This window comes from Pleurodeles waltl, chromosome 9, assembly GCF_031143425.1.
Source record: "Pleurodeles waltl isolate 20211129_DDA chromosome 9, aPleWal1.hap1.20221129, whole genome shotgun sequence".
In the NCBI taxonomy this organism is placed as follows: Eukaryota; Metazoa; Chordata; class Amphibia; order Caudata; family Salamandridae; genus Pleurodeles; species Pleurodeles waltl.
In genome coordinates, this window is record NC_090448.1 from 157,433,403 (window position 1) to 157,447,028 (window position 13,626).

A 13,626-nucleotide genomic window follows, 5' to 3' on the forward strand; every position below is an offset into this window, starting at 1 on the left:
ATTTCACAGAAATAATATAATAATAATGAATAATTTCACATGATTCTGAAGAATTGAAATATATTAGCCAATTAAGCATTCTAATAAACAGGAAGCCTAGAAACCTGTCCTCAGACAAATTTTCTAGTTACTAGGCAATTTGTTTTTGCACTGCGTGGCAATGCAATTGAGTAATAAAAAATAGCAAGGCAATTTAACACCCGCTTCCTCTAACCTCCTTTCTTAAATCAGCATTCTACTCATGTAAAAGAGACAAGAAACGAATATATTGTGCAATCAGCAGTGTACCACTGAAGTGTCACCTCACTAACTAGTAGTAGACATAGGGGGGCTTGGAGGGTGAGGATGAGAAAGGGAAGAGAAGAAAAGAGAGAAGTTCTGGTGGTTGAGCTTTTCATGCTCCCCCTGCCACAGGAAAGGTCAGCAGGGACTAGTGGGGGAAGGCTTGACTTCCGTTACAGCCTAAACGTCATACGATTCTAACGCCCGTAATTTTACACTGGAATTCCTCTTTGCCTGACTCGTAACCAGGCCCTAAGTCACCCAACACATACAGAACAAGTAAGGTTTAATAAGCCATTCAGGAAATCCAAGGATATTTACTAATAACTTTGCCTTCGGTCTCAGGTGTATGATAATCTTATAACTCGCTGCGCTTATATTATAAGTTTATAAACCCTGTGAGGGGATACAGTGGCGGCTCCTCCATTAGGGTGGAGGAGCATCGCTCCCCCCAGCAGCAGCAGCCGCTGCAAACCTTTAACAACCAAACGTTAATAAATTATGTTGATTATTGTTTGGTTGTTAAACGGGCGGGGCCAAGGGGTATGACGGGACAGTGCACTCCCCCTCAACACGCATGTGTGTTTCACTGGCCATCTCAGGCCGGCCAAACACACATGCGCAGTGTGCTCTCTCCAGCCTGGCACTGTGTTGCCAGGCTGGAAAGAGCATGCACAGGCTCCCAGTCTGCCTGGGAGCACCCTCACTGGGCGCTTCCAGCCAATCCTGACGCTGCTTTGAGCAGCGTCAGGACTGGCCGCAGGACGCGAGCCTGTGCCTGGAGGAAAGGAGGGAAAGAGGAGCGGCGGTATGGCAGCAGCGAGGCGAGGCAGATAGGTCTTTAGTTTTTTACATTGAATTTTTTTTAAATTATTATTCTCCCACTCTTCTCCCCCAAATCCACACGCAGTCCCGCCTCTTTTAATCCCCGCGAACCGCGACTGGTGGGATATGCTGGCTATTAAACTCCCACTTTAGTGTTATTAGCCAAGTTGAAAGTGAGGGCTTTCCAAGACACAGTCAGCACTTAATGATAAGTTTACCTCACGGCAGCCAGATATAATAAATCTATTATGATATTCACCCAATAAGGGCAGAATGTTCAATGGGAAATTGCCCGAGTGTAGAGCCTCGTTGAACATAAAACACTAAGCAGCTGGAGGTGGCTTCACATGCATTAAAACAAACATCGACACACACATGTAAGCTTGCAAAGTAAAATCCACACTTTAACAAAAACATATATGTTTCTTTTTTTACCTTCAGCTTTTCCCATATGGCAAGATTAAGGAGACACATAAAAATAGTTAGTTTGTATTATGAACTGAACTGGCTTTTACGCAATTAATTAAACAGACCTCATATTTAAGTGTCTAGTTCATCGTGTACCTTGTTTAAATGTCTGTCTGAGAAGTAACGGCTCGAGTGATGGATCCAGCTCCTCTCCCACATTTTCTAACAGGAGTGGGGTACCAAACTGGATGCAGTTCTCCAGGGTCCTCATGTAATCTGAATCTGTCAGTTTGATGACATTTAACTGGTTGTCCTTTTCAGAGTTCTTTATCCATTTGTTTGCCTGGCCCTGGGGGTCAATCATCAAAGGCCTGCAATGTAAACAGTTGTGAATAATAAGTCAATAACGTGTGTTCCTGACCGATGTAAATTTTAAAAAACTCTATCTATAGATAATTATGCAGGCACTTTTACGGTTATGTCATCTAGCTATAAAGCCGATTGCCGGTTTATAGATTGCAAATCTGATTTGTCTGTATTAAAAAAATACCAGAGCAGATCAATAATTAAATTGCCCAAACACTGATATAATTATCAGCACATAACAGATTACATTTCTCTACAAAACAGAGGCTTACAATTACTACATTGCATAAAAGTTGGTACATGAAAAATATTACTGTCTTTTAGTTCTTAGGAAAATTGCCATATTAAATCACACTCTAAATGCAGTTAATATGTGTGCTGCACCACTATAAAAGTTATCGTAATAACAAGTTGTCCTGGTTGCAATCTGTTACATCTGATTGTACTTTTTTACCCACTTTTCTAACTGTAATCGATGTACTGCACCACCTAGTTGAACCTGGTGTAGACAATGGCCACCAGTTGCACCTTAGGACGACATCACCACACCCTACCCAATACGTGCTCTTTCAGCCCCTATGTCGCGTGCACCTATTCATTTTACCAGGTCCAATCTTCGTATCCACTCAATCTTTGTTTCCTCTCTTACAGCCCCACCACCCCAGCCTACGTTCTCACCCCATCCCAGCTGGATGTGAATACCCAATGCCATGTCCAGGTATCACACCGACTGCTACTTCCTTCCCCACAACACACCAAATCTAAGACTGAGCACATAGCAAAGCGAAGTACAGGAACAGGAGATGTTCTTGTAATATGGAGGGGGTGACAGTAGCAGTGATGTGGTATTTTCCTAGTTGCGTCCCTTTGCTCCCATTCTTTCCTTCTTATTCAGCTTTTGTCCTAACGGCACCCCCATTCTTTTTTGAGTTCTCCCCTCAGATTGAAGGTGGACCCTAGTGGATCAGTGAATGGTGAATGGGTTTAGGGAATTGGGCTGGACCGTCCCGTCCATTAGAATCACATGTCAAAAGGGAGAACTGTTCGGGAACCACAAGCTGCAGTCTGTGAGTTTGTGAGCTTGCTGAGTCCTGTTTCCCAGTTGATAGCAGACGGCAGTTAACGGGAAACAGCAGCAAAGCGAAACAGTAAGCGCTGAAGATAGTATGAGAAGGTTACAAGGCACATTAGATGGATGGAGGTGCATAGGAGGCACAGTGGGGCCCTGATTTAGTTATCTGACTGAGAATACATGTAATTAATGCTGTAAGCAACAAAAGCGCAATAAAGCATAAATCATCATATTATTAAAATGCCCTCAATCGAACTAAAGGTTGAAACATTTATGAGAGGTTTATAAAAGAAGAGTAGGATCATAGGATTGAGACTGAAAGCTTCAAGGAGGCGTGGCTTGGTGAGCCAACATGGTGGGCGATCTCTGAATAAGTTCCGCACCAAACCCCATTATCCTACTTAATTACAGCCGGTGAGACTGCCGCTGCAAACCTTCAACAACCAAAAGATAATAAACTATGTTTATTATCGTTTGGTTTTGTTAAAGGGGCGGGGCCATGGGGTATGACGAGGGGAGTGCACTCCCCTCAGCGCGCATGTGTGTTTGGCCGGCCATCTCAGGCCGGCCAAACACACATGCACAGTGTGATCTCTCCACCTCAGCACTGTGTTGCCGGGCTGGAGAGAGCATGCACAGGCTCCCAGTCTGCCTCCCAGCCCATCCTGATGCTGCTTTGAGCAGCATCAGGACTGGCCGCAGGGCAGGCTGGGGGCCTGTGCCTGGAGGGATCGAGGAAAAGAGGAGCTGCAGTAGCGAGGCAAAAAATGTGTTATTCTCCCACTCTTCCCCCCCCCCCACAAGCAGCCCGTTGCTTTTAATCCTGCGAGCCGCTACTGATTGCAGCCCTGGGGAGATGTCTGCTTTCCTTTCAGTGGCTGTGGAGCTGGGAGGGTCACAGCAACAGTCCTGCCTAAGATGGTGGGGGTGAGCGCCTGTATCATCGACCCTACTCGTGTACTGGCCCTCATGGACCTGGGGACATGGCCAGCAGAGACAGTATGTATCTTAGGAGTGTCAGACCAGAGACATCAATGCCAGTCATTCTCCTCCTCCCACGGCTCCCTGCCTTCCATACCATGGACGCTGATCAGCGGCATCTGGCAACAGAGGAAGTGGTTGGAACATAGGGCAAGCACCTTTGGAGCATCTGAGGCAACTACAGATAGGGAGCCCTTTCCAAAATCATAAGACTGTGCTCCCTGAAGTCCCTTCAGTGAATGGGGCACTCTGACCCTTGTCTACAGCCCCAAGGATACAAGCCCCAAGGATAGGTACTGTGCACCTTCCAGGGTTTGCCCTGGGGCCTGGATTTGTGCTTCTCACTGGGTGGCTCTGCTTACTCCACTGCTTTTCTCAGCCCCCTTCAACACCTATTTAGCCCTTCTCCCACTGACAGGACTGCCCTGCATTAATTGGCGTTTCTATCAACTCCACCACATTCTCTGTATAAAACAGTGGATTTTTATGACAGCACTCACATATCTATGCAACACTTGAAGCTCTTAGGTCCCCCTGCCTGCTTTGCAGCCGCGCCCTTCTACCTTGCAGGCTGCGGAGCTATTACACCTGGATATACCTTCCAAGACACACTTCAGAGGCCCATCCGTGCTGATGCTTGACATTTAGGCAGACTGTCTACTGCAGTGCCCTCTCTGGACTGATAGTAGGCTGTCTTGTGGCTTCCACTGTGTGTCCCTCGCCACCAGTCTGGTGCAAACTTTGCTGTATTTTCCCAGCTACTGCAGCTTCAAACTCGGTGGTTGATCTTCGACCTGTCCCCATCATGTTGGCTGATAAACAGGTCTCGCCTGATCTGAACCCTCTATTTCTAAGTTTACCAGCTGCTTCACAAATCTTGGACTTTCACCTGCAGCTGTTTGCGACTCTCCAGGAGACTGGTACAATCTTTTGGCTGCTCCTGCTGTGCAGAGCTACATCTTCCTTGAGTGCTCACAAATGATGAGTCCTGCTGTTTCTCTGGTTCTGGGAATGCCCCCTCAGCAGATATGAGGTGCCTTCGTTCTGGGGCCCATCATGGACCTCCGCATCCATCGGCCCCCAGCCTCACTTGAACAGAAGGAGGGGGTCTTTTCAGAGCCCTCCCCCATCTCCACCACTCTTGATGACTAACTAGACATTGTCCTGGTGGTGAGAAAAATACTGGGTATTTTTAGAGAACCTGATCAGCCTTGGGGACAGATCTGACTCTATTACGCAACAATCATTGCAAATTAGCTGATAAAGTCACTTCTACTGCAGACTCAGAACGTGCAGAATCAGTTGCACACACTGCATGATAAAATTTACTTCTTGGAGGAGAGGGTGAAGGATGCAGAGGGCCACTCCCGTAGAAACAATGTCCGTGTTGTGGGTCTTACAGAGAATGACAAAGACCAGGAAGCAGTGGCCTATTTAGAAGCATAGTTCCGCAGTTCTTATCTCTCTGCTGCCCTCCCGCCTTTCTTTCAATTGAAAGGGCACACCGAGTGCAGAGAGGCCTCTTCCAGCTGCCCCACCAAGACTGCCAGTGGTACGATTATTGCACTACACGGATCGTGATGTGATCTTGAGACAGGATTGCAAACTTATTGATCTGGCAGTAGAAAATGTACGTGTGATGATTTTTCTTAATTATATCCTGAAAGTATAACCTCAGAAGATCTCATTTCTTTGCTGTCAAGCACAGACTTCAGGAATCCAACATTAAATGCTCTCTTATTTTCCTAGCAGAGCTCCGGATTGTGATGGATGGCACGTCACTCTTTTTCACAAACCCTAAGGAGGCATAGGACAGGCTGAGTGGCACCGGGCTAGGGGGAACCATCTTGTTGCAGCCACAGGCAGAATGGCCAAAGGCCTCCGATGGACAGTGACAGCACCGTAGGAACTGCCTGCCACTGCAACTGTCCCAGTCATCACATTCACCCAGCCTCGAGCAGGTTATACAGGAAAGACTGCAGGTGCTGCAAGCAGCTACAGTGTTCAAAGACCCTGCTCCGTCCTCAGACCCTGGCGGAGATGACTCAAAATAATTCAAAGATGCAGAATCCCCAACATCTTGCTTTCTCTTGTCGGCCTCCATCACACCACCTACTCTAAATCCATGAACAGCAGACTTTTCTTTAAACTCTTTCTTGTGGTGGATCATCTCCACATTTATCTGTTCTTTTAGTATGCCCTAACTGTGATGTATATTACAATTTGTTTAACACGTCCTGCTTTTCTTCTCAAGGGTTGGAGCACTACATGCATGTCTATTTAATTAGGTATCTGTTACATGTGCTGAAATAGTTCTTTAAATTTCTTGCAGTATATCCACTAGACGTTCTATTATGTTGTGTAAATGTTGTTGCTCACCTACTTCCATGGCTACAAGTAAGACTCTCTTGCTCCTAGCTTTATAGTGTTACAGTAGACCTGTAACCATTTTAACTGTTGTGCTAATGGGGCATGGCACTTCAACCACGCTGGCTGATGGATCTGCTTCTGCATGCTTTCTGTTGCAAGGTGCGGATATTCGTGGATGCCTACCTCCAACATCCCCCAATATGCAGGCTCTAAGCCTGCTGAGTCTACCTCCCACTGGCTTCCTGGTCCTGTCTGATGTTTTAGGTGTAGCATCTACCTAGGATCTCTACTCTTAGACCAAGCCTCCTAACCCGGGCTCTGGATCTTCAGAGAGGCGCCCTAGTTGCAAACATCTGCATCAGACTGCCATTTAGCTGGATGCTATTAACGTTACCTACATGCCTCTGTTTGACGGTCCAATGAGTTTACTATCATGCAACCCCAGCACTATCCCTGGCGCAGAGCTTCCTTGTTGGCTGCTCCTGCCAAACCTGTTGCCCCAAGTGTGTTAGCGGCTCACACTAAGAGCACTAGGTGTCACTTCTCTAGCTTGTGCCCTATGCTCAGTGGGTATTACTCGCTGGCCTCATGCCATTCCTTCTACTGTGGGGTCCTTCCGTCTCGAAAGCTCCATGACTCCCACCCCTCTTTCAAGGCCTGAACCATTGAACCTGCTGTTGTGTTGCTATGCAAATTCCATTTAGTTCGCACTTGAAAATGTCATGTGCTCTGTTGGGATGGGGCTGTTTCCAATATTAACCATGAACATGTACCATCATGCACTTGGGTTCCATTGTACTTGTTATTATCAATTACTGTTTTCTCCTGCTCCTTGTTAAGCCATGCCCATTTGTATGTAACACGCACATCTTCCCAGGTTCCATTGGAAGCCTCATGTGACACATGCTTTTCTGGAACACTCTTTGCTTCCTGTATAAATAGCTCCTCCGAATTTGCACTGGGGTTTGGCCTCGTACCTGTATCTGAACCCACATGAGTCTGTCAAGTCCTGTGCAAGCAGCTTCCCTGCACTCACCTCCTGAGATGATAGGGTCTCCTGTGCTCCTGTTCAGCGCAAGCTTCATTCCTGCACTAATCTCCTGAGTCACCCGGACTTCCCTCACTTGGCTTCTGCACCATCTGGCATGTCTTCCAGAAACCACCCGACGTCCCAGTCTTCTAGGTCCTTTCCACTGACTTTGAGAGCCTGACTTGAAAGAACCCTCAGAGCCTCTCCTCTATGAGCTACGGGTTTGCTTGTTTGCACTTTCTAGCAATGACCTGCCTGCTGTCTCCTAACTACTGTAAAGTACTTTTCAGGGTAAGTACCTGATTCCAGGTTAGTGCGCACTAATCTCTACTAGTCCTTGCAGGCCTGTCTGTTAACCCTTGTGTCTGTCATTGGATATCTTCACTAAATCTTAACTTTCTGAACTGTTGCCCATGGACTAGGGACTGTTTCCTGAATCAGCTTGTACCTCCAATTCTTGAACTAAATATTATTATGTTTTCTGGCATATATTGGGAGTGTTAACAACTCCAATCTGGAACTGAGAGATATTCAGACTTCTAGAATATCTCAGAAGTGCCTGTAACTCCAATCTGTGTTTCAGTGAGAACCATGTATCTAGAGTCTTTCATAGTGCCTCTCACTCCAATCCATTTTCCTAATCCAAGCTTGCAAACCTAAGTGATTCCAACTTTGTGTCTCAATGCACTCTTGTTTTCTAATATTAAAGATAAAGACTCAAAAAGTGAACAAACGCTAGAACAAAGTACCAGTAATACATATACACAATTACATTATATGGTCACTTTCTTGGTTAAAGTTTAAGTATTATAATGTTCTACATTTGTAATTGAACTAACCAAAGATGTTATGGCATGTTGGTACATTACATTGGTACACTTTAAATAGTTGTTATGCCCCTCTTTCTTATCTGACCGTACCCTCCTCCACACAGCCTCTCTCACCACCACAATATGCATGGGTCTTGGAAGCAGCTTCAATGAGACTCTCACAACCACTGATCTTATCCCATGGATCAGAATAAAAGCCTCTGACCTTCTGAAGTCCTAAAGGGGACTTAATAGTCCCCCCAATCACAACCATCCAAGGAAAAACGATCTGTATTGGGCCAGCCCAAGACTACATTAAAAGTATTTTTGCAGGATAACAGTTAATGTGGTATAGATAGAGATTTCAAGGTTGTGCACTGAACTCTAAAATGAGTATACTTGGGTTTGAAGCATCTTAATCGTACAATGTCACCTCTATTCAGAATTGTTGAAAAATGATGCACAATGCGTAACATTGTTATTGGTGAGCACCCACCACTATTGAAGTCTTTGAGTTGCAAAAACGCAATTTACTCATGCTGCGCTGAAAGGGTTGGTGGGGCAAACACACGGAGATGACACCATGATGGCAGAGTGGGACCCTATCATAGATGTCTCGCCTGGAGGGATTCAGGAAATGAGACATAATAGGTATTTTCACCCTTAGAGGCGTAATAACATGCGTCGCCTTCAAATCCTTTTGTGATCTACAGCAGACCTATCAGCTTTATTGCAGTCAATTTTATCAGTACTTACAGCTTAGACACGTCATCACTCCTCAAATTTGCACCTTAGACACACTCCCTGACTGCACTCACTTAGAGAGCAAACTTTTGTCGGGCATTTGGGTGATGATAAAATATCTCAAATATACAGGTCACTGGACGCCCAAAGCCCTCATAACCTTGTGGCACTTTGAGCAAGCTGGATGGCTGATGTTGGCGACCTCGACGACAATGAATGGTCTGAGGATCTCAGGTAGTCAAGGAAGGGGGCCATTCGGGCTTGTCTTCCCCTTATCCAACTCAAACATTTTCATAGAATTTATTACATTAGGCACCGCCTATGGCATATGTGGTTGGTGAAGTCCCCGAAGTGTGTTCATTGTCAGACAGTGTAAGGAACCTTCTTACACAAGTTATGGAACTGCACAGCATTAACCTCTTTCTGGCTGGGTATTGTCAATTGGCTAGGCAAGGTTCTCTCCTGGCCTATCCCTCTAGACCCCGTATTAATACTACTCCACATTACTGATAGCCTAGGAGGCAACAGATATAACGAGGCACTACTCTTCTTGTGGCTCACCACTGTCAAAAGGGACATAGGACGGGCGTTAAAAGTTTCCCCCTCTCACAGGGCATGGAAGCAGGGCTTGGACTATTACATGGGGTTGGAAATTCCTATATACAAGGCAAGGGGTTGCCCACATAAACAGTATAAAATATGGCAGCGGTGGGCACACTATCGGGGCCGGTGTTGGCACATCCCAGCAATGCTCTTACCGGCTTGGGCGATGCCGTTAGGGGCCATGATGTCACCTAAATGGAACAAGGCAAGCTGAGATAGGCTGTATCATATTGGGGATGGGATCAGGGGGGACAGGGGAAGGGGGGGAAGCTGCTGTACCTGATTTATGTTGCAGTTTAAATTGTTTTTTTCATTACATACGCTGTATCCTGTTGGCCAGCTGGCCAGTTAATGTGAAAAGCTTAATGAAATATGTTATATATAAAATACACACACACAATTTGCTTTGTGGAGTGTTCTCAGAAGTACAGTCTTGTTTTTCCTACCACAAGCTTGCAAGGAAAATAAGAAACTATTGGGGCTATGATGTTTAAAAATTAAAAGTATTCAAATTCATTTTTATATAGAAGGTGATCTGGCACATTTGAGGTTGGTCATTTGCCATATGAAAATGCATCATTTACCAAAAAATCAATGAGATCCCTATAATTCAGTGCAACAATTTTTAAGCAAGTGCTACATGCAAATTGTATATAAGTGCAAAGAACATTTTAAGCATTCCTTCAGTTAGTTCCTAACAGTGTTCAGATCTTTTGGTTACTTACCAACGCCTTGAGTTGCCAACAATCACACCATTGTCAATAGAAAAGTTATCAGTTGGTAAACCAGCAATGTTCCAAGCTCTGATCTTTATTGGATCTCCAAGAGTCTTACTGAGAGAGAAATCCTCAGAACAAGGGATGTGTTTGCTCTATAAGAAACACATTATTTTGTAAATTATTTCAGACAATATTATGTGAAAAGAAAGCACAAATTTGCTCCACCATTTGTTTCTGTACCATATTTCCATAAAGTATTGCAAAAAACAGCTTACCTTGCACAACCGACTCCAATCCCTGGCACACTCCTGTCGAAAACCAGCAGTGAAAGCCCCCAGGTAAGCAATCACACCCGCTGAGATAAGAACATCACCTGTCAAGTTATCATATGTGTTTTGAAGATCATCTGCAGCCTTTGACCATCTATGGTTGAAAAAAAATGGTGTTACTTCACTGTGTCAAAGGCAAAGGACTACTTATTTATTTACAGCAAAGACCAAGGGGCTAAATCACCAACTCTTTGGCTCTAGTGTGTCATTCATACAATCCTAACACCTGACTACTCTCTTATGGAATTAAATGTGCACAGTGAAGTTTTACTCACTCCTCAAAGACACTCACTAAATCAATCAGGATTTATAAAGCGCAGTTAATCACTTGATAGGGTACCCAGGCACTGAACATACTGCATCACTCCTGGAATCCTGGTTAGCCAGATGATTGCACTGTACATGCTACTGTCAGAATCCTTCAGTATAAAGCAGCAAAGGTACGGGAACTTAAGCTGTAGCTTTGGAAGGTGGGGTCTTTTGCTACTACAAAAACATCTGGCATGAAGAAAACAGAAACCACACTATCCAACTATAAAACTGTTTTTATACTCAGGGAAACCATTCCAGAAGGTCCAAAGTTACACAAAGTGTCTAGCATCCTAAAGGGCTTACACACTTTAAAAAAACAAATAATTCACTATAACATTCACCACAGGATATCTATCATGTCCGATCCAGAAATACAAATACATATACTATGGTTTATGTGGAAATAAGGGCCAATTTAAACAAATGAAACAATGACAAGGTTTTTGCAGGCATGGACTTAACATAGGTACACCCATTGCAGACCGGCCCTTTCTGCGTGGTAAGAAACAAAATATGGGCCTCATTTAGAGTTTGGCTGAGGGGATTACTCCATAACAAACATGACAGATATCCCATCTGCCATATTACAATTTCATTATAGCCAATGGAACTTGTAATAGGGCAGACGGGATATCTGTCACGTTTGTGATGGAGTAACTCCTCTGCCAAACTCTAAAGCAGTCCCTCTGTCATCAGTACATGCACAGAAAAGAAACACAGAGTAGTGATTCGCCTGCCACCCTGTCTGTGTGCACATGGACCTCCAATGTGTAAGAGGGGAACTGATAAGTTCCCCAAAGAGTAAGTGCAGTCTCTGACCATACACAATAAAATATTGTGTTTTTCTGTTGATGAAAAGAGTAAAAATGGGGCACATTTCTGTCCAAAAACAAGAAGTCTTGGTGACTGAAAACAGAGTTTCCAAGGCATATTCAGATTAAGGACCAACCATAGGTGCTGATCAATTCAATAAATACTCTAATAACTAACCAAGGTCAACATAAAACGAACGAACACACATTTATGTCACATAAAGCACACTTACAATTGAGATATTAAGGTGAATTTTTGGTATTGTGGCAGAGCTATTATCTTAGAAAAATCCCTAGGAGTACTCCCTGGGCAATTACACTATCTGAATCTGTCAAGAACATGACCATATATTGGACATCTCTAGGTTTTGGTGTATACTTTATAATTTTATTAACTAACTCAAAGAGTGCTCAAACTAAAGTCTAATTCAAGTTATTTTTTCTTTTCCTGCATTAGTCATTAATCTCCAGTACCACAATTGCCTCAGAAAATTCCACTGTGTAATATTAGAGACCTTCAAGAGAGCCCTAGGAAACAATTACAGTACAATTATTGTCAACCATTCCATTCTGTATAATACCCTATTCTGAGCATAGCAAAGGCAGAACAAACAAAAATGTGTGCAACTTTGTGAGCTCAGGGTATAACTGTTAGGGCTCTTGATACAATGAGTCAAGGCTCCTTTGTCGTAGAGCTACAGATTCTCATTACGGGTTCATCAGGATGGTAACTAATACCTACGCCCAGCCAAATTCATACAACTAAATACAGTGGGTCCACTGTGCTCCCATGGACTTTTAAGTCCACTTTGGCAGGTAAATCCTATTACTTCTCCATTTCAAATTAGATAGGCACTCGCAATCAGTGGTGGCCCTCTTGCACACACACCCCCTGCCAGCAGCAGCTGCTGCAAACCTTTTACTACAAAACAATAATAAACTATGTCTTATTATTGTTTTGTAGTAAAAGTGGCAGGGCATTGGGGATGACAGCCCTGGATGGGAATGCACAGAGCACTCCCCTCAGTGCACATGTATGTATGGCCGGCCGTCACGGGCCGGCCAAACACACACGCGCACTGTGCTCTCTCAAGCCCGGCACTGTGTTTCCGGGCTTGAGAGAGAAGGCACAGGCTCCCAGTCTGCCTGGGAGCACCAGGGCTGAGCGCTCCCTGCCATTCCTAATGCAGCTCTGAGAAGTGTCAGGATTGGCTGCAGGACAGGCTGGCAGCCTGTGCCTGCAGTCTGCATGAGGGGAGTGGCGTGGTGGAGGCGAGTTAAGGTAAGTGTATTTCTTTTAATTAAATTAATCCCCTCTCTGCATGAGCCACGCCACCCCTTCAAAGCCCTGCAAACCACTCTTGCTTGTAATATAGGCTCTGGTGACAAAGTCCTTCATTGCAAAGATTGCTCAAGACATTATCAATTAAGGTGACTTTTGGTGATGTTCTCTCTGTCCTGCACACTCCTTGATTAAACATTTCCTTGGTGCCAGACTGGAATTTGAAACTTTTTTCAGTGCATCATTTGACTCCAATGTCAGGTAGTAAGTACCATATGACACAACTTCAACAGAACTGATGTAAGCACTTCAAATGGCAGCTAGCCATTGGTAATGCCAGTCTCATCCAAACAACCTTTCCTACACCTCCGCCGAGGAAAGATACATCAGGGAGGAAGCAGAACAAATATATATATATATATTTTTATTTCACTTAAAATAACCAAAGGTTACAGGGACGTTATAGTTAGGCTCACATTTTAAAAGTATATAACCATAGAAACTCATCAGTCAGAGTTACCTAAAGTAACTATAGCTCGTGTCCTAAGGTAACTATAACTCACACTCTCTCCATGCACGTTTATTTTCATAAAAAATGGTACTGCAAATATTACACTAATATTATCAACAATGTTATCAAAGATGTCATAAGTGCCGTAATTTGTGGGGTCATTAGCAGTGC

At 44.3% G+C, this 13,626-nt stretch overlaps 1 protein-coding gene across 1 annotated transcript in view; it reads right to left on the reverse strand.

The window, feature by feature from the left end:
• DNAH12 (dynein axonemal heavy chain 12) overlaps positions 1-13,626 on the reverse strand; it is a 937,015-nt gene that overhangs the window by 236,911 nt on the left and 686,478 nt on the right. The window contains exons 54-56 of the mRNA XM_069206470.1: positions 10,485-10,632; positions 10,216-10,361; positions 1,672-1,886 (exon numbers count right to left, since the gene is read on the reverse strand). Coding sequence (XP_069062571.1) covers positions 1,672-1,886; positions 10,216-10,361; positions 10,485-10,632 — 509 coding nt within the window. The remainder of the gene's footprint in view (positions 1-1,671; positions 1,887-10,215; positions 10,362-10,484; positions 10,633-13,626) is intronic.